At 44.2% G+C, this 21,732-nt stretch overlaps 1 protein-coding gene across 1 annotated transcript; it reads right to left on the bottom strand.

The window, feature by feature from the left end:
• Nucleotides 1-1,590: 1,590 nt before the first annotated feature.
• On the bottom strand, nt 1,591-21,655 carry LOC119386987 (ADP-ribosylation factor-like protein 5B). Its single transcript, XM_037654286.2, has 6 exons — nt 21,443-21,655; nt 16,372-16,432; nt 12,425-12,572; nt 8,407-8,490; nt 7,393-7,544; nt 1,591-2,923 (listed from the first exon to the last, which is right to left on the bottom strand). The coding sequence occupies exons 1-6, from the start codon at nt 21,486-21,488 to the stop codon at nt 2,872-2,874; spliced, it is 543 nt and encodes a 180-aa protein (XP_037510214.1). The 5' UTR covers nt 21,489-21,655; the 3' UTR covers nt 1,591-2,871.
• Between the last annotated feature and the right edge of the window lie 77 nt (nt 21,656-21,732).

The raw sequence follows: 21,732 nt of genomic DNA, 5'->3' as shown, positions 1-21,732 counted from the left end.
ACACAATGTTGCAAAATGAAAATGATGTGGCGGCTGTGAATAATGTTGCCAAAACTCAGGTTATTGCCTCCCTTATACATGATTTGAAAGCGAATGATTTAAAAGCGAATGATTTGAAAGCGAAGCTTTCGTTCTTGCGGTGTACGATGGGTTTTGAATCTCCATTCATTGCACTAGGTGGAGGGCAGCTGTTCAGTTCGGTGACACTAGATTGGGCGCCACCCCAAGCTATGCTGGTAAGCTTTTGCAGCACTATGAGCACGAAAGCTTCATTTAGTATTCTTTTGGTTTTCCGCATGCCATGTGGAAGCTGTGAAAAGGATTTCGTTGACGTGACATCAAGGCATAAATATGTCTGCCCCCTCTCGGGTTCCATAAAACTTTTCAGCAGCCTTATTGAACTCGGCATTCCCATAGTGCCTTATAATTAAGATATTTTTAGCAGCCCTGTGTCAGAAACACATCAGTTGGCAACTACACTTTGAAAAAAAGACAGGTTGGATTTTATTACAATGAAATAAAATGTTGATTTTACCAACTTCGTTATATCATAGTTTAACTATACTTGTGTCTGACGGCCTTCCTTGTAATATAAAATTTTCCGCGCATCACATAAATGTGCAGTGCTTAATCAAACTGCACATTTAATTATTTGAATTACACAGGGGAGCATCACAACAGCCTGGCAAGGAGGTGGAAGCTATGACCCATCAGGCTATGTCTGCTGATGCAGCTTTGCTCCTTCCCATTTGCTTTTCCAACATCATAAGCATGTCATAAGTTTTGGTTAACCACAAGTGTCAGGAAACAGTAATCCAAACCAGACAGAAGTTGCTACCCTGACAAAGACAGGTCCTCTTCTCAAAACGTTGGCCACAGCGACATTCCCTGTCCAACAATTTCCCAGATGCAGTTATGGTACTCTAGTTTTGAGGTGTTTTACTTCCAAACCATTTGTCTGCAACAGCACCTTTTATAATAATATTCGTTGGGGTTTTACGTCCCAAAACCACGACGATTATGAGGGACGCCGTAGTGGAGGGCTCCGCAAATTTATGCCACCAGGGATTCTTTAACGTGCACCTAAATCTACGTACACGGGCCTCTAGCATTTCGTCTCCATCGACATGTGGCTGGGATTCGATCCCACGACCTTTGTGTCAGCAGTCGAGCACCATAACTACTAGACCACCGTGACCTGTAATCGCACCTTTCAGTCATGCCTGTGACAATGGAAACGACATTTTACAGCAAATCGCTGTTAGGGGTTCATTACACTGCTTTCAGCTTTTCTAGACACACAACCAATGAAGAACTGTAGCTAATACATATACGCTTTCGTTAGCAGAGCACTGTTGTGGAAATATGAGAAATACTACTAGTGGTGGCACGTGGTTACGCAACGGTCTACAAAACCGCTTGGAGCTGTTATTGCTCTATATGGCTCTGTGCTTGCTTCAGCCATCATACAAAATTTTTTACAGCGACACAAACTTCGTAGCGTTGCACTTTTACCTGCCAGGATGTGGGTGTACGATTAAGTGGCTCAATATATGCCGAAAGCATACTTTAACAAAGGAATGCGAGACATTACAGAGCAGAAAACATTTTATATTATAGCAAACTGGAGCACTGCACCCCTGTCTCCTCACAAAACTGCAGAAGACTACAAATGATGGAAAGGTGAAACATTGATGCAATGTGCACGAATCTGTAAGCACTGACACATGAGCACAACGTCTGGGGTACTTCTTGGTGTGTCACTAGAAAAAAGAAAAAACTTTTGTACATACAATACATAACCACTTGTGTGCCATATTAAAGACTATGGCAGAATTTACCTTAGTTTTTGTATTTCTGTACATCTACGGCACCACCACTACTGAAACTGTGATGGCATAATTGAAACTTGCAAATCATAGCATGCTTGCGTGTCAGAATGAATTTTTATTATGACTCCCGTTAATTACTGTTCAAATACTATAGATGTTTGCTTTGCAAAACAAAGCTGATGAGGTACACAAATAGGCAGTTAATTTTTTTAAAAACGAATGCTCAGTGAAGTATGCTTATTAAAAATGACTATGTACAACAGGACTGCACACAACAAGGTTAGTGCAGTTGCCTGATGAGCAGTCTAAAACGTCGCCTCCCAAACGGGTAAATAATGCTGCTTCTACTAATAACAGGGCAAAAGCAGATAAGCGTTCAAACAGCAGTCATATGCAAGCTATAAGCACATTATACAAAAAAAAAGAAGGCCATAAAATGTTAAGCGAAATAATTAAAAAATAACCTAGAATTAATGGCGCAGGTGCGCACGCACATTCGCAAAAGAGCTTGCTGCCATGCATGCCACACCTGCAACACGGGGAAAACCTAGGACCAGACACTATCACTTGCAGCATAAACAGTTTTGCTCAGTCAAAACAAGTGAGATGTGTCTTCTTATGTACACATGTGGACAATGTAGCAGTAAGTTGTATGCACACAATGCGCCATCTACTTGTGAACTCTTCTGCGCAAACACCAGAGCACCACGTCAATGTCACACGGTCGGTGTGGGTTTGGGGCAGGTTCACAGGGTTGCGTCACTCGGGTCTGCCCGCTTGCCATAGCGTCTATTGTGTTCTCAAAGTGCATCGCAGAAGCTGCATCGTCGTGGCAACAGCAGTTCACCCACGACCACCGGCTCCGCATGAGGCGAGGCACGCCTTAACACTCGGAGAGGAGTGCAAGCCGTTGTTCCTGGACATGTTGTCCGTGTTCGAAGACTGAAGAGATGGGAGGCAGCAGGTGCTGCGCAGCTGCCTTCTTAGGTCGTATCACAGCACGTAATCTGTCCATGGGTTTCTAGGGGAACAGCTGCTATCACTTCTTGTTTTTCAGCTGTGAGTACACCCATTCCAGACCCTGGTAGAGGCTGCAAGGAAGCAAGCACAGGACATTATGTCGGGGATTTCTCCACATAGTTTACGATCACCGCTGCTGAAGAAAGTCTTTCTGCTCATTTAGAATGAATAACAGAACCAAGAAAGGGAGACAGAGATCAAAGCAGAAGATGTTTTACGTTTCTTGTTACCTGCAATACATGGCTTGCACGTGACGTCACCATTGCTGCGGTCCTGCTGCAGCGGCCATATTGGTGAACAGCCGCACAGATGGCACAGACAAGCCGTTCGTACCAGCCGCATAACCACAGTACGACGGAGCTGATGGAGCCACATTGCCTTCACTTTATTTTTCACTAGCCATTTCTTATGCATCATGCCGCCGGTTGGCACAAGGTTAAATGTGGTGTACTATTCAGAACTGATAGGGCAAGCATGTTCTTGCTATGAGGAAAAGGTGCGGTTGTGCAACGGAGCGGATCCCTACATGCTTCGACCCACAACGGACACGACTTCGAGCATCTCCGCCTTCCCAGAGGTGTCGCATAGCGACATTGTGAACTATTTAATTTTCAGCACTAACTTTGTTACTCTGAGCGAAATAAAGGCGTACAAGTCAACATAATCGCACAACTATTTCACCAGCGGCTGGGTAAAAAGCCTGTCTGCAAAGGAGCTTCGTGACCATGAATTTGATCAGGCTTGCAGAGGTAAAGTTGAATCTTTCATGAAATTGACTCGCCAGCGCCGAGTTATCAAATAGTGATGCACGAACGCTGATAAATCCACAAATGCTGATGTTTGCGCTTAGTTTACATGCAAGGATAGCGAGGTGCTCACGCACCAGCGTGTTTTTCAATCGCGCATCCCCTTTGCTGTCCGTTTTGTCATAAACATAGAGGGATGTAGTACGTGTGTATGAACGTAGTACTGAGAGTCTAGTCACTGCATGCAGACCGTCATCAAGAGCGAGGCGCATTCGGCTTCATCAACATGCATCGGCCTGTGCTCAGCGCCGTTCGGCCTCCGCTTGCCGCTTTTCATGACGCAGCTTTTCCGCGCACTCATGTCGTGCAGAGCCTGCATGCTTGCCACTGTAACCGAGTCGTAGAGACGGCGGCGCCCAGTCTCGATTCGTCTCATCGAACAATGCGGACGGTTTTCCTATGAACACAATAGCAACCACGTTGATTAGTGTCTTCATATCTCCTCTCTTTTTTGCTTACATGCTACGAAGTGCGCTCCACACACAAGCACTTTGGGGTTTTCTTCGTCGAAACTCGCACGCCTTATGTGTGCCAGCCAGGTTCTCCGACGGTTCATGCTGAGCATTTTCGTGCGCTCACACTGGCCTTAATATAAACCTTTGGTATTCGAAAGAAGCTCATACTTGTGGGCTGCTTCTTTCTTCTGCAGCTGTCGATACGATTAGAGCAGCCTACAACCACGCATATAACCATAGTGGAGGAAGAAACTGCAGGTGTGACAAGGTAGCGCTGAACAAGATCTAACCACTGTTCACCAATATGGCAGACTCGCTCGGAGCAGTTACAGCAAGTGACGTAGGAGAAAGCCATGTACTGGCCTATGACGTTAATGAAATGGCACAAAGAATGGGACACGGTGAGTGGCAAATAGACACAAACAGTGCTTTCACACTTTTGGTTGGTGCAGCGCTCATGTGGATGAAGATGAAGAGAAGATTAAATGGCCAGCAAACAGGCTCAGACTTTTTTTTACACCCCCCAAGCAAGCTTGGCAATTCGTACAATAGACCGCGGCGGTCACTTTTGCCAATTATTACAGTGCTCGCTGCGCACCACGCAGGCCTTCCATTTCAAAAGACAATTCCCGCGCCTCTTTCCTTCACCTGACCAATCCCCTTCGTACACGCAGTGAAGCAAACTTGCCTATGGGCAACTTGATGTACCACTGAGCTCGTCGATTGGTCTAAACTAGGGGTGTGCGAATATTCGAAGTTTCGAATATTCGTCGAATATTACATTCGAAATATTCGTATTCGATTCGAAAATCATGTATTCGAAACGTTTCGAATATTCGATAACTTCGAATATTCGGAAAATTCGAATATGCGATTCGATTATCATGCATAAAATAACTCGTCTTCCACATTCCTGCTGCATTCGTATAGCTAAAAACGTTACCGAGAGGAGCGATAAACATCGTAAGTACACGGAGGCATGATATCTGCCTGCGGCGAGCGCCCCAATACGTATGATTTATTGCTGGTGCATCTCCGACGTGCAGCGCTGTTGGCGATCATGTAACCGCACATTTTCAATATTATGCGGCCGTAACGTTCCGCACTACCACTCGTTCACTATGCGGGACCACTTCTGAAGAAATACAGTGACCCATGTGACTGGTGGCGGACTGTAGGCACCTTCAGATACCCCAGTCTGGCAAAGCTTTGCCCCATGTAACTCCCTATACCAGCCACTTCTGTACCAAGCGAGCGTGCCTTTTCAGCGGCAGGGGGGGGGGGATGTCTCTGTTAGAAGGGAGCGGTTGCTGCCTGATCATGTGGAGCAACTCACATTTCTTCTTGATAACATCTAGTCATTACTTTCGTTGTGCCGTGATAATTGCTTGTGTTGTGATGCGCATTGTGCTAACCTGGACATTGTGTTCTGGAGATAGCAGTGTATGTTATGTTGCCAGTCAGACTGTTAATGTTTTTTTTTTTTCAAATAACTATGTGTTAAATAAAATATTGTTACTGTGGAGGCATTTTTCCTTTGATATTCGATATTCGATTCGATATTCGAAGGTGGATATTCGTATTCGATTCGTATTCGAAAAATTTGATATTCGCACACCCCTAGTCTAAACCAAGCCTCAACAAACAGTTGTCAAGTTAACGCCAGTTCCCCACCCACCGCTACGAAACTGCCCCTTGTTTCTTGGCCCTGTGGTGATGCGGCTTCGGCCACGCAGTTGTCGGGTTGTCACGCATATATTCCTCGCAATGCATAGCACCTGCCTGAGCAACATGTCGAGGAAGCGTTGTTCAGTTTTCGGCTGCAAATCGAGTGGAGAGAGGGGGATCCCCGGTAGCTAGGACGGGTCGCGCTAGGCGGGTGGGCGGAGTTACAACGACGAGCTAAGCCTTTCCCTCTCTGTGGTGGAGAAGGGTGGCGAGGCCGCGTGAAAATGTGAAACCAGCTGAAACAGATGTTCTAACCCCTGTAACTTCCTTATTATAGCACGTACTCGCAACATTATTGCGGCAGCATGTTCACATAATAAAAGTGCACATATTTCTCTTCATTACATTTTTTGGACCTCGGGGTTGTTTACTGGCCCTTTAAGAAGAGCATAGGACAAGAGCTGTGCCGTTCTTTCCTTAATCTTCGTCCTCGTCCATGTGAGTGCTGCTTCAACCAAATGATGAATAGATACCAAATAGCTCAGTTGTGATGAACTCATAATGCTTTCACACGTGAGTGCTCTGTGGGCCACTCACAACGTCCAATCTTTTACACCGTTTCATTCAGAGATGTTGCTCTACGAATTTGTTTCGATTCAGACCATGCTGTTAGGCACTATTCATAACTCAATTTGTCAGGAAGTCGGCGCCTTTTCAACTGGCTTGTATTACAATGCAGCCCGCACAGTTTTCTTTGCCAGTGCTTGGCCCAGAGCTGGTTCAGTGGTGGTTCCTATAGGAACCAGCACGCCACTGAATGTGCCAAGAGAGCACACCTGCACCAATGCTTGCCAACACTCCATACGTCCAGCCAAGCGCTGCCCACACTCCTCGAAAGGTGCACGTGCACCTTTTGCGGAGCACATGCATTCTTACGCTTCAGAACACCGGTGTTGTCAGCGGTGTTCGCGGGATGTGATCACTGAACTCAACGCCTCAGTGTGACCACTGAACTTGCTGATACGAAATGAGCACACTTCACTAAGTACACTCACCTCAATATAATGGACACGTATATAATGAATTATCCATTATAACGAAGTAAATAAAGCAGTCTTGTCATAGATACAGTGATACAAACATACGTTTATAACAAATTTTTCGATATAACAAAATTATTTTCGTGTCAGATGCGACTTTGTTATAACGAGGTTTGAGTGTAGTGTTTGTCCTGCCCACTAGAGTGTATTTTGGCACTGGTGTTTGCACACAAGGTTTCTATGCTGGCTGCCCGTAGGAAAGAGCTTTCATTATTTGCATTACCCAAAGGTTCAAGAAATGATGCTGTTTCATCCCCTGCAGGAAGCAGCAAAATAACACGGAACATTTACTTCCTTACATTGAGTGACAAATTTAGTTTGGTCAGAGCTTTAAAAATTCAGGGCCAGGAAGAAAGCTTGCATCTCTGGCGAACGCAGAAAGGGAGAGGCACCCAACAAAGAATTTATACACCTGCAATTCCCCCATAAATAGTTCCTCAACAGAAAATTCAAGTCAAGCAAAACATTTGCGAATGAGATTGGAACTGTAGCTGGCACAAGTAAAACTGACCCTTCGCCTGTCAGTGCACAGCAAGCTTGAATCTGCCACCGGTTCTTCTTGATAGAGGTCAGGTTGAGCTGCTCAGAGATCTCTCGTGGCGTCATGCAGCCCTTGATGTCCTGCTTGTTGGCGAATATGAGCACTGCCGCCTTAGTCAGGTCCTGCAAGCAAACACACACGGTACATTGGGAGAGTGGGCGATACAACAATAATAAACAGGAGTGAACTGAGCTCCGGGATGTGCTAAGACTGCACAGTGAATTCCTCCATAGGTTTTGTGAAGCCAGCTGGAAATACATACACACGAACACACACAATACACAATGAATGCATGCATTTTTTTACGGCTTTCAAGGGCTCATATCACCACTGCCACACCCAAAACTGCTCTGAAGGCCCACCAATACATTTATTAAGCATCTTGGTACCCATACTGCCACAGAAATTGGCGGGTGTAAACATGCGTAATTGATGAACACAAATGTCCCATGACAACGGTCCCTTTCCATTCATAGCATGCTTCAATGCAATACGCTACATACGTTTCACCACATAAAACCTCTGCATTGCAATGAAGCTGACTTTTGAGAACCCCTACAGCTGGCAGTGCTTCGGCACGCAATAGTGCTGGCAGGGACCTTCAATACTTTTCTACTAGTCATGAAGCTTCCGCGTAACACTCTGGGAGAGCTTTTTGTAGCGCCCACAATTGCCGCATTGCATAGCTATTGAGTTGGCCCGAAAGTGCTGGCATTTGTTTTAGTGAAAATTTTTCGTGCAAAACAAAATCTACTGGCAATGCATTTTATGTTATTCGATGGAAAATTATGTGCGCTACAAAATATTCAGATATTTACAAAATATCTAGAGGGCATCTCTAGAGGGCGTAACTAGTGGTGTCTCCATCTCGTCCTCGTCTTGTGGTGTGCATCCCAAATTAAATCTGAGCCAATTCGCCCAACTGTCGGTGCTTTTGTTAATCATAATGCCCACTGTGCAACAGCAGAGCATGGATAGGCTTACCTCGTGTGATAGCATCTTCCACAGTTCCTCTTTTGTCAAAGGTAGCCGCTCCCGGTCCATGCTGTCCACCACCACTATGAGAAACTTCAGACAAAAGAGAAAACAAAAAGTAAGTACGTCCCCTATACCCTCATTGGCTTCATTATCTGTTGGTTTTCATTAGGGTTCGTTTAAATGACATAGTAGAGCATCAGATACAGCTAACTGAAAAAGTTGGGAAAGTTGATGTTGGTGTCTTTCTCCAAAACGTTTTTCGATTAATTGTACATCTAACTAATCAAAACAAACATTTATGTAAAAAAAATTTCTTTTTCAACATGGCCTCATAATTTAGAATAATTGAATTAGTATGTGAATGGAGCTTACATGAAAAACATGCTTAAGCAACAGTAATCAATCCTTTGTGAACAAAGACTTCCACTTCTTCCTGTATAACACTACATCTTTCCTGTCAATAGCAATATGTCAGGTTGTTAGTCATAAAAAAAATATACTGCCCTTTTAACGCTAAGATGTTAGCAAACTGCTGAGCAATTTTATCTCCTAACAGGCAACCTGTTCAGCAATACTACAGGGCTCCAGGTTTCACACATCCAACCACCATTTCTTAGAGCGCATATCTGGATCAGATATAACCAGATATAACTGTCAGACTGTTTGCACTTTCCTTTTTGCTATCCCTCTCAATGACACTCCAGACTCAACAATCTCGGCTGCATTCAAGTGTAGCTTCATTAGTGACAAGGCAAGGGAGGCCTAATGTGGCCACGACATGTCACTGGCAGCTGCAGACGGGCCCAAGAGAACTACGCGGCCATAAATCAGACCCGTGTTTGCGTAGGGCCCAGCTGTCGGGCGCTAGCGGCCTTGCATGGAGTGAGACGGGCGTGCGGCTAGGTATCCAGACAAGCTCGGTACTAATGCTACTTATGATGCTGTACTGAAGCACAGTGGACAAATCAAATACGAACGGTAACTTAGAAAGGAGATGGAACAACTTTCATGACTAATAACTCAACTTTTGTGAGTAATACCTCAGACAGCACTACCTGGCACAGTATCAGGTCATGAATGTTTGCATAGGCCTCAGGTAAGTGATCATATGCCGATATTAAAACAAGAAAGAAGTTCACGGGAAGATATCAAAGCGATGAGGAATCGCGGAACAGGGACTGTCACAAGCCAACGTTTGGACAAGTGGACTGCCTTGACGAAGACAGGTCTACTTTTCTCAACAAGTCAAGAATTTCTCATCGCTTCATGCTGATATTACACACATGATCGGCAAGATAAGAAACAAAGGAAGCACTTATAGTACAACATAAGAAGTTTCTCATATTTTTAACTCTCCAAGACTATACGTGTAAGAGCCTAGACAGTTGATGCACAGAGAACTGCCCCAAAGTTGTTGCATCATGTGAAGATTAAAGAACCCCGTGCTGTGAATTGAATATTAGATCAGCCTTGCTGTGTCGTCTACCACCCTCCTAAATAACTCGGATGTCAGAGCGACCGTCCCAGAAAGGCATTGGTCTTGGGATCAATCCTTTTGCGTTAATAGCAAAGCTTCCGTTACAAGAAATCTGAGTAGCAATCCTTAGCAGCATTATGCTAAAGTAGAATTAATAACATTTTTTTCCTTTTTGTACTTTACTGTAAAGTAGCTATGGTTGCAGCTAGAGTGGAATTGAGCTATTTGGTACTCATATAACTTGCAAAGATGTGGGCACAATTGTTTACTGAACATTCAGAACAGTCAGCTACAGGCCAGTGCCTCACGTGTCAAGTCATTGATAAGCAATTGCCCGATACAATATTTGTTCATAAATGGCAGCACTACAGGGTTTGAACAAAAAAAAAAAAATTGCCGGGGCCAAATGAGAAGTGAACCTAGTAAATAAAGCATTTTTATATGGAGAAAAGAAAATTCTTTTCAAGTTCTGTGCAGTACACAAAGCTCATTTTTTCTTCATCTTTTTTTAGTACGATTGCACTGAAATACAAATAGCCTTTTCTTTTGCTTCACGATGAAATCTTCAAGCCTTCTGTTTGTAAGTGTATCTAAGAAATCCTTAGTGCACATTGTTGAGGCATTAGGTGTATTAATGATGATGCCTCCGGTATTCTAACCACTTAAAAAAAAAATTTGTCATTCTGCTGTTGTCACAAATGACTTATCTTCCCAAGTTATGCTTGCTAGTACACAAAAATGCCAACTAGATTAAATAGTGAAACCTTATGCTGATAATGAAGACAATGCATGTCTCAAAATGTACTCAGTAGATGAGCTAGTTCCTAATGTGTTCTTAATGCTGTATTTATAAGTTCAACAATGCATGCTTCAAGTTCTGCAGTCTAACTATAATAGCACACAAATGTAAATATTAGAATATGAACTTAGCTTTATATTCCTGTTAAAAAGGAATGTTCATTATTCATAAACTGTTTAAGAGGTGCTCGGCTCACTTATAGCACTACTAAATTATTGCTTGATCCAGTATTAAGGACTGACATTCGTAAACCTTTACCTTCAGCTAAAGGAACTTTGTGCTAAGACCGCAGAGAACTGACATTTCTTTCCCATGCCTTTTGAATAGCTCAGAGAAATAAAAATAAGCAGGCACAGGGCCTCTGCTCTCGTCACTATCCATGCAGCTCCACACAGCAATACAGTCGAAACCCGCGATAACGAAATCCCGAGGGAACGAAATTCTCACCGCAACGAAATATTTTCGGAGCACTGGCGAACGCCCATAGGAGTCAATGCATTTCGTAACTCGCAACTACGAAAGATATTCATACCGCAGTCCCTCATTAACAAAATTTTTGAAACACGAGTGCGCAAATAATCTACTCTCGCATCATTAACTACGTTCGAAAACTGCTGAAATGCATTCACGCTACACTTAAATTGTGCAAAACTATCGCTACAGTGCACTTGAGAAGCAGCCGCCATCATTGCTTACAAAAAAAAAAAAAAAACATAAAGCTGGCGACAATGATGATGATGATGGCTTGCCGAAACACCTGCTCGTTATCGCGGACTACGTAGCCAAATCCACATTCTTCATGGAGTTTCGTTCGTTGGCTTGGCTCTGTGCTTGGCTTTGTCGGCTTTGCGCGCATATGGCCGCATGTGTGGAGCCATTTGTGGAGCGTTTGCTTCGTCGCTTGGTGCAACGTGAACTGTGTGTTGCGATTGCTTCGTCCGATTTCGCTGGTTGCGAAGATGCCGCCTTCAACAAAAAAGCGGAAGTTCATCACGCTGGAAGATAAGGCTGCAATCGTCAGTGAGGTGGAAAAGGGCAGGAAAAAAATGGACATCGCCCAATAATTCGGCGTTGCGTGCAGCTCGCTGTCCACGATTCTGCGCTGATCCAGCGGAGCCGGAAGAAGGTTCGCCTGTAGGCGCACTTGATGACGGTACTGGTGACAGCGCAGTGCCGCCGTCACTGACCACCAGTGCATGGGGCGAACTTTGTGCCGTTGCAAACGAGATTCCCGAACTAGAGGCATGAAATTGCTGCATGGTAAGGCCCGCAAAAGCAAACTTACTGACTTTTGGAAATAAAATGTGTTTTATGTAAATTCCATGTCTTTTCTGCCGCATTCTCGCGCCAACGAAATTCCCGCAAGAGCGAAATTTTGTGCTTTCCCCGCCGATTTCGTTATTGCGGGTTTCAACTGTATACAACAGGTAATCGGTCTGCTAGAAGCTTTGGTGCACAGACTGCAATGCAACACGAAACCACCGGGACAATGCACAGTCTCCAGTGCATGTGCTGCATTGAATGCTGTGCACATGCACAGCATTCAATGCTCTGCACATGCCCATTCAGGTAAGTTGTCATCCCTTCACTGCATACACTGTTCCTGTTACTAAGCAATTACTAGTAAACATACCTGAGCAATTACTATCAGAAATTTAGAGGCTGTTGCCAATACTGCCAATATATAAAGTGCAAGGTTTGCCATGCTCATCTGAGCATTGCCGTTAGTGTGTTCAGTATGTACTCACCTCAGCATTGCTGTAGTATGTGTTCCAGGTGGCCCGTAGAGACTCCTGGCCACCCAAGTCCCACATGATGAAGTGCACATTTTTCCACACCACCTCCTCCACATTGCTCCCTATAGTGGGTGATGTGTGCACTACCTCGTTCATCAGGCTGCACCACAATGAGAGAAAAAAGAAAGAGAAAGAATGGAAAGGCCATTAAGTTGTAGTTCAACTTCACACCATTCGACGATAACACGGAAACAATACGATGAATCTTGTTCCCCTCAATAACATGTTGTCCTGTAATATCATTAAGCGGTTCGTTTCACCCCTCCTGTGCAATCGACATCTGCTGACCGAAGATACGTAACAACTGCAGAGCATTCAAATCTAAAATGAGTCAACACCATGCCAGTGACAATACGACACCACATTAAAGGAGTAATGAACTACTTTTCAAAGTAATTACCGAATGACCTCAGTACCGGAGTTTATTGTCTCACGAATCAATTGCCACAAAAATTTCTTAAATCCATCAAGAACGAGCAGATTTACAGGGGTTTGTCATGTGATTTAAGTGCTTTCTCTCTTCTCTCATCATGCTGGAGCTAAGCAGGGATGAATGGCACGGGGGAAACGTCAGCGCGCATCATGGCCTTAAGCACGGATTACGAAATGCGATTGCTCTTTCCCATTGTGATTCATAATTGTTCGGGTTTAATGTCCCAAAACCATGATGTGATTATGAGGGGCACCGTAGCGGAGGGCTCCTGAAATTTCAACCACTGGGGGTTCTTTTAACGTGAACCTAAATCTAAGCGCACGGGCCTTAAGCATTTTCGCCTCCACCGAAAATGCGGCCACCACAGCCGGGATTCAATCCCGTGAGCTCCGAGTCAGCAGTCGAGCACCATAACCGCTAGACCACCATGGCGGGTCCCGCTGTGATTCCTTAGCGCATGAGTGTTGCTCACTGTGTAACATTAGGAGACTATGGAGCACGGGCCGGCATGTGGTGGCACCCCATGGCAAAAGACATCTGATCCAAACAACACTATTGATGTCGGCTATTAATCAACAGCATGCTACCCACTGTCCAACATCAAGCAGCGGTTGCCGACAGCTCTGAAGAGAGTGATAATAATAATATCTGGGGTTTAACGTTCCAAAACCACGATATGATTATGAGAGACGCCGTAGTGGAGGGCTCCGGAAATTTCGACCACCTGGGGTTCTTTAACGTGCACCTAAATCTAAGTACACGGGCCTCAAACATTTTCGCCTCCATCGAAAATGCAGCCGCAGCAGCCGGGATTCGATCCCGCGACCTTCGGGTCAGCAGTCGAGCGCCATAACCACTAGACCACCGTGGCGGGGCTGAAGAGAGTGAGGATGGGTCTTCATATGAAAAGAATGTGCCTGAGAAAATGGCAACTTCGCACTCTGCTAATAAGCTCTCCTAACCACGCACAACTGCAAAACTTGGCTGAGAGGATCATAGCAATGGCTGCTATCCACAGAATGTGTTTTCTCACCAAGTCCAAGAGGTGGTTCATGACCCCTTTAACAAGGACAGCACACACTGCTCATATGCTGTATACACCCTATGCACACTGTATAGCGAGTCTTCATCGTCTACTATGCCCACTGCAGAGCAAAGGCCTTTCCCATGTTTTGCCAATTAACCTGGTCCTGTGCTTGCTGCACCCCCGTTATTCCCACAAACTTCTTAATCATGCCTGCCCACCTAACTTTATGCGTCCCTCTCGCACACTTGCCTTCTCTTGGAAACCAGTATGAATGACCAGCTGTTATCTTAATGACCAATGGTTACTCTTAATGACCAGCGAGTAGGTCTTTCTAAATATGCCAATTGAAGCCAAGGCCACAGTAGTGTGGCAATTTAAATTCTATTCCTTTACACGCTTTGTCAGTGGCCTGAGAAGCGCTCCATTCACATTGTCAACAAGACCAGCCAGCCGTGAATGGTGGGAGGTACGGGAGGAGTAGAATCGTGGAGAAGGAATCTCTGCATTATACCGACACCAGTGCGCACCCTTCTTATTCTCTACCACTAGGAAGGTCTGTTTGTATACACCCTATCACGAATGACAGGCTTGCCGTAGCGGACAACACGTGAAAGACAATGACGAAACACGTGGAGTCTTTGAAGACTGGCGACCAAGGATGAAGGGGAGGAGGTAGACAAAGCCAGTTATTAAAGAAGTGGACAGGTAGGGACAGACCTCTCTGCAGGAGTCGTGGCCTTAAAGTGACAAGTTCCCTTGGGCTTCAGTCTCTAAAGCTGTGCCCAGGTGAGCGCTACTTTGTGGAAGTGACCCCAATGCGACATGAGTGACTGACACCTTACGGGAGGCAGCAGTTGCAATGGGGCCAGAAAGTGGAAACAGTGCAGCACAGCAGTGAACTGGGCTAATCGGCATATAACTAGTCAGTTATACTCTAATTGGTAACTAATTGACGCATAACCTAATTGGTTGTTTGTCAGCACAGTGTCTGTCGTCTCTATATCCTGTTCTGCTGTTCGTTCCCCGTTGAAGGCCATGCAATATGACCAGTAACACAGATTTCAAAGTGAAGAGGAATGTGCCAAACCAGAATAGTGAGGAGGTTGCTCCATGCTGTATAACACCATAAATTTACTGAAGATTAAGCGCTCAAGACATAGAGAATAGGGACACAAAGGGCAAAGATGTGGTAAAATATGCGACGTGTGAGCACTTAGTAAGAAGCAGAGACAGAGAAATAAAAAAGATGCTAGAAAGATTGGAATAAAGATTGGTGAATCACTACACACTGCGGCACATCACATGCATCAGAAAGAGTTTTACTAGTATGGCCAGTACACTTGGACAGACGATTGCATTCCTTGTTCATTTCAGTCCTTGAAAGTACAAACTGTGAGGTATTATTCCTAAATCGTGGCAGTTTCCCTGCGTAGGCAGATTGCGCAATTTTCAGTGAAATGTCTCGTTACTAATGCGCTTTGGTCACGTATGTAACTCACAGTGCTGTTTTCCATGCTGCGCTCGTACTAGCAGTGGACCATAACCAACTCCCTCCATCTTTCTGAATTACTCTTCAATAAAAAAACAATCAAGTTATAAAGCTCCTGATGTATTCCCGGTTGCAGTAAGTCTGTAATTTGCAGACAGTGAGTGTTTTTTTGCATGTCACGAGTTGGGAAGCAAGACAGAGCAACAGCAAAAACATTTGTTGTCTGGTTGTAAGCAAGTGCAGACAGAACTGCCCACCGCACTTTTTTTTTTTCATAGGCAATACTATGTATCATAATGTCATGACAAGGTTGATGTTGTCATGTGCAGAATTTCTAGACAACTTTAATTCAAAATTACAGAATGCCCACTGACATAACTGAATGAAATGAATGAGAGATTCCAGGATCTTTTGGAACAACAATATGCTTTTCTGATGTTTTGTTGTTAGTTCTCTTGCTCTCCTATTCTTGACAAGGATAATATCTCGTTTGTGTATATGTACTTATTTCTCATGTATTTAATATGCTGTTTGTACCACTATGCGACAACCCCTACAATTGGTGTTAGCAGTAGTTCACAGAATGATCTACATCATGAACAGAAATGATGATAACATTTACTTGTGAACGATTGACATACGAGTGAACAGACTTTATAAGTTGATGACACTGTGGCAGGTGCATCTGAATGATTAAAAGATCAGTCAGCAACTGCACTTAATTATTGTGAAATAAGTTCAACCATAAACTAAATGCAAATGAGAAATGGCAAAAGCATTGCTGCCAATACACAAGCATAGACAAGACAATAAAATTGTCCCTCATAACCATATCGTGGTTTTGGGACGTTAAACCCCAGGTATTATTAAGGTAAGAAAATTGAGCATTTTACAATAAAGCTCTTGGAATCTGCAGGCATGCAATGCATTAAGAAGGCAATGGCACTCACAACTGGTACAGTATTGTTGTCTTGCCAGCATTGTTGAGGCCAACGATAACAACCTTGTGCTCTGAAAGATAACACAACCAGCATGGTAAGCTCTTGCATTCTAAAACAAAGCAAGAGTTATCAGTACATGCAAAGAATGATATCACGGTTGTTTTCCTGTCCTGATCCCATCACACTGTTTAATAACCCTTGAACTGTACGAATTAGTGCGACATCCATAAAACTTGCACACTTATAGCAAATTCTACTAATTTTTTAATCAAAACACTATCAAGACTGCTATTTCGATTTGTAAAAATTATTTAGACTACCTAATTGTAATAAAATTAGAACTTTTCATGTTTCTTAGCCAAATGACCTTGATGATTCAATTTCGTGAGGTCTAGATGCGAAAGAACTGTACTGAACCTTACAATCTCAATAAACGCAATACACACACAATACCAGTCACCTCTTCAAAACGCTCGCAGCAGTTCAACACACTCGTGAAAGGATACTTGTGGCCCTAGATAAGGAGCAATTTTCTTTCCTTCTTCTTACATTGTAATGACCTAAACGTTTAAAAAGTTGCATAGCGGGAAACCACTAGACTAGTATTGGTATACTTAACTCAAAGAGATTCATTACAGAATATTAAAACAATCACACATTCAAGCTATGTGACACGTCACAAAGGCTTGTGTTATTAAGTACAAAAAAAAGAAAAGAAAATCCAAACACTGAAACATAATGCCTCAGTGTGTGGTGCACACCTCCTATCTAATCATGAATGCAATTCAAGCACGCGATATGGGCCAACTGAGAAGCAAGAAAAAAAAATCAGCCAAGCAAGAAAAAAAATTCTAAAGCTAATCAAGAGAGCTGTTCTCAGGTTACACCGCTGGCTGCATCTGCACAGTGCAACCATTTGAGTCACGAGGGCTCGACATGCCGCCTACGAGGCTTTGTGGATGTTGCGAACTTTAGAACCCTTCATGCCTGCACATTTCATGTAGCAATGGCAACGCACCTGTTGTGAAAGACCTGCGTGTCAACAAACCTGTTATACTTGTCCACTTCATTTTCATTTCCACAGTGCCTTGAGAATGAGGTGAACAAGAGCAATACTGTTTTTTGTAGCGTAAACCCCTGTAGTAACTGTGTGCGTTCTTTCTCATTCATTTTCTGGCACTATGTTTTTTACAGTAAGGAATTTTGCCGGTGTAAGTGCATTATAAGTACCGGTGTGAGTGCATGTGAGTGCACTACGCTGCAGAAACTCAACAAGAAGAAGGTTGAAGAATGCAAGTAATACTCCTGTCACACAGCAGCACATTTCAATGTCATTCGATTCGAGTGACATGGTGCCGCGTACGCCAATCGATGCGAGGCGGTGTTACACAGGAGAAAGTAATGTCATTCGGTCTTGATATAAATGGCAATAATGCCGAAAGAATTGCCCAGAAAAGTTGCGCAAGGCAACTTTTCTGGGCAAAAAGTTGCGCAAGGCAAGTGGAGAAGTCAGTCTATTCACTTTAAAATATATATCGGCTACTGTGTCACTGCATAAACATGCATAGAAAACGTTTACTTAGGAATGTCCGGCCACCATAAGCCAAGAGAATGCTTAAAGAGTAGAAACAGGTGATAAATTGGACAAAAACAACATGGCTGGTATGACAGCGCTGAGCGAAGACGCTCACTTGCAGCAGGTGAAGCTTTTAGCTGGTGCTTACTACTTTGAATCAATAGAGAGCAAAGCATATTAATCGGAAGGAAAGGCATGATTACCAAATAGACACTGAAGCAAGACGCAGTGACGAAACTGAATAGCGCATTCAAGAAAGCACATTTGCTACCACGGCCGATTTTTACACTGCGGCGAACTAGTAAAACAATGGTGGCCAGACACCACTGAGGTGGACGTTAAAGACATTTAGATACAGCCTGCCGTACAGCTGTTTTCTCGTTAAAATGCAAACAGCTGCTTATTCGAACAGTGGAAGCAAGAACGCTAAGTCAAAAGTCATGCTGCATCCGTGTGGCTTCGTTGCATTTAAAGCCGTACGCTTTATGGCGTGCTGTCAAATTTTTGTTTTTCTGCAGGGCCTTTTAATCCATCAAGCATGGGCTATGCATGCGTCATCGACAACAAGGCAGCATGGCAACACCTTCTGCAAATATGTGCCTCAACCGTCCGCACAACTGCTATCACAAGAAAAGGAAAATGTTTGCTGATATAAGGAAATGCACACTAGGGTATTGTCATAGATTTACACACAACACAGTTGTTGCAATATATCAATTCAACAATAAATCCCAAAGGAGTTACGGCAAACACGTAAGCATTCCTTCAAAAGGTCATCGAACGACATTTCCTTGGGTTAGTGGAAAGTTACCAAAGGGAAGGAAGAATAAACAACAAGTGCGTGTGCACCAATAATCCTTGACGTACTTGCAAGCTGCATAAAATTGAATACAAAGGTGCGATTTGACATACATTCTTTTAGTAAACTGACGTACATTCATGATAGAAAACAATCACGAGCTAAGATGGCCCACAGTTTAAACAGAAGAAAGCTATCTTTGAGATATCAAGTGCCCTATGATTTTTACATCTTATGTGCATTTATTTTTATTCTGTAAATTAGTTTACTGCATTGTTCATTGCATAAATGGCTTATTTTTTTATTTATATACTTATACGTGTATGCATAACTTACAAATTGCTATGCATTGCATTAATTATTACTGATGACCATGTTTTGTTCACCCCTATACAATTCCCAACAAGGCCCATAGTGGTGTCAAACAAATTAAAAAATAAGGTGCACTGAGACAATGCAGACATCAACTGAATAAATGTTTCATATTAAATAGACCAACACTGAAAGAAGCCTAGTTTCACACTTATCTCAGGCACTAAACTGTGTTTACAAAGGCATCATGCAGATTATCTTAGATGTCATCCTTTCGTAGTACTGGGTTATTGACAGCACATCCTCGCTGTTGCGAGTATCTTGCGAGAATAATCCAATAGGGAAATGCCATTCACATCCGTACAACTCTCTTGATATTTGCAAACTGGGCCTCAACACTGTGGCGCGGTGAAAGGGTGGAACCTTGTTGTAGTGACCTCGCCTAGAGCGAGGCCATGCCTACATCATTCAGTGAAAACCCCATGAGTGTTCCATCTGTAAAATATGCTGATAATATTGAACTAGACATTGGACGTATGTATGAACCACTGAGCAAATGTTGCCCTTACATAAAATGGCCACTTTTGCTTTAGTGTCCCCAACGATCTTGAGTCATTTCAGTGTGTATTGTATTACTACCAGCGAAATAGCACTGCTGTAAGCAATATGTCATTCATTTCACACAATTTTACTTTTACACGCCATATTGGTACCTGTGCACTTTGATCAAGAGTTGATTTAGTGAAGTGGTATTTTTTTTAAAGCTTTCAAAAATGTGAAAATCGGTCCGTGTGACTGTGTCCGCCTTGATATTGCACAAAAATGTTCGATTGAAGCTTACAAGCGAGGGTGTTATCTAAATGGAAAATTTTATCTAACAACAAATATTCGGCTTCATTCTTTTTTTTTTAATTGTGTTTTCAAGAGCCGCGGCCCGTGTTTCCCCACAAGTAGTTTTCTCATGTCTTAAGTGCGTGCCGTCACGTCTAACATCTTTGTTTTTGTTCTGGAATTTTATGTTAGGCATTGAGGAAACGTTGTGAGGTCTGCGCGAGGTACTGAGGGCGCAGCTAAACGGCAAACAGCTTTCGCTGGCATGCAGCAGGAACCTACATACAAGGTCGCCGAAGCATTCGATCCGACACACCGACAAAGGCTCGCTTGTGCGATCGGTTAGCACGCCAGCTGACTGAAGACATGCGAGGTGTTCAAGGTCTTCCTATACTAGAACCAGTTCTGGGGCTACGACGTGACGAAATTTGTCCGACGATAATAAGCTTATCCAAATTATGTCCTCGCAACACCCAGCCAGAGTCGTGCTGTCGAAACAAGCGCAACATTTTTTCTAAGACGGTTGGCGTGAGATGAAACCATCGGGCAAGCTGTTAAGAAAAAAGTGGATCGAACGATATCCGGTTCGACAACGAATTTGCCCCAATGACTCGAATCACGGAGGAGACGCGGTTATCGCCGCCGTTGCGTTGACCTTTGGGACCGTTCATGATGAAAACAACCAAAACGTTGCGGCCGATTGTTTCTGCAACAGGTGCACCGTTTCTGAAAGTCTGACATCGGCAGGCAGACCTTTGCGCCGTCGATCGTCGGATGCTGACGCCAGTCGGCTTATCTAGCGAGAAGCGGAATCCGTAGCTGCGCAGGCTCGCCCGTCCGGCAAAAGAGCCGAGACGCGATCGGCAGGTAGTCTGAATGGGCGATCACTCACGAAGCACTACTTTTCTGACGATCCGACGGCGTAAACGAAGCGATCACAGACGTCAGAGGCCGAACGAATGCGCCCCCATGAAAGACGGCCGCGTTTGCGTCACAGCGCGCATACGCACACGAGAGATAACGGCTTCCGAAGAGATGCGCCCTGTAGCAGCAGCAGCTGCTCGCGGCTGGTCAGCAGAGGCTCTCTTGCCCGCTGTGGAAACTGGGTCAGGCGGAAACCATCTCACCAGCCTGAGAACGCTGGCGCTTTCACAAAGTAGCACTTTCTTTTGTCGCGACACAGCTGGGAGTGCACAGATGATACACGCGAGTCATCGTCCGCTGTCACGGTTAGCTAGTTTCTTAGGGGGCTTTGCGAGGGTTAACCCCGGGAGAATCCAAGATAGAAAAGGCTGCGTGCCCGATAACGGCGTCCGCAAAACAAGATGAGCAAATGAGAATCCAGAGCAATAAATAATACATAAAAGCTGTCCGAATTGTTACATTCGTCGATCTACAATAAAGGAACCTATGCTGCACGGGCAACCACGGCGTGCGAAACGGTAAACAAGGCAACAATTTAACTCGGTCCGACACAGGAGCATCGAGACAAGGCGGAAAGAAACATGCGCGATATCGCGGGACCAACTTTTGAGTCATCCACACCAGACAAGAGCACTCACCTTCATTTGTGAACAAGCTCCACAACTTCGCAAACAGTATCCCCATTTCAAACACGTCCGAAGCACGGTAACCAGGATGACGGTGAACCTTAACAAACGACGTGAACTTCCATTCAGCAGAGCGGAAATCAACACACGAAGCAATCAAAGCAATCTATGTGCCGTAAGGAGTGGTGGGGAGCGGAGCACACAGAGAGCTGAGATGGTGGCGCTGGCAGCGATGGCTGACTGCTAGATGAGATGAACAAAAGAAACGCGTGAAACCCTGCTTCCTTACATCGTGTGACGGC

This window comes from Rhipicephalus sanguineus, chromosome 3 (genome assembly GCF_013339695.2).
Source record: "Rhipicephalus sanguineus isolate Rsan-2018 chromosome 3, BIME_Rsan_1.4, whole genome shotgun sequence".
Classification (NCBI taxonomy): domain Eukaryota; kingdom Metazoa; phylum Arthropoda; class Arachnida; order Ixodida; family Ixodidae; genus Rhipicephalus; species Rhipicephalus sanguineus.
This window is presented reverse-complemented; position numbering and strand designations above follow the sequence as displayed.

Coding starts and splice junctions, on each gene's coding strand:
- LOC119386987 (XM_037654286.2), bottom strand. CDS start 21,488: ATGGGGATACTGTTTGCGAAGTTGTGGAGCTTGTTCACAAATGAAG. Junction 12,573..16,371: donor ACAACAATACTGTACCAGTT/GTGAGTGCCATT, acceptor ATTGTGGTGCAG/CCTGATGAACGAGGTAGTGC. Junction 7,545..8,406: donor GGAAGATGCTATCACACGAG/GTAAGCCTATCC, acceptor GTTTGCTTGCAG/GACCTGACTAAGGCGGCAGT.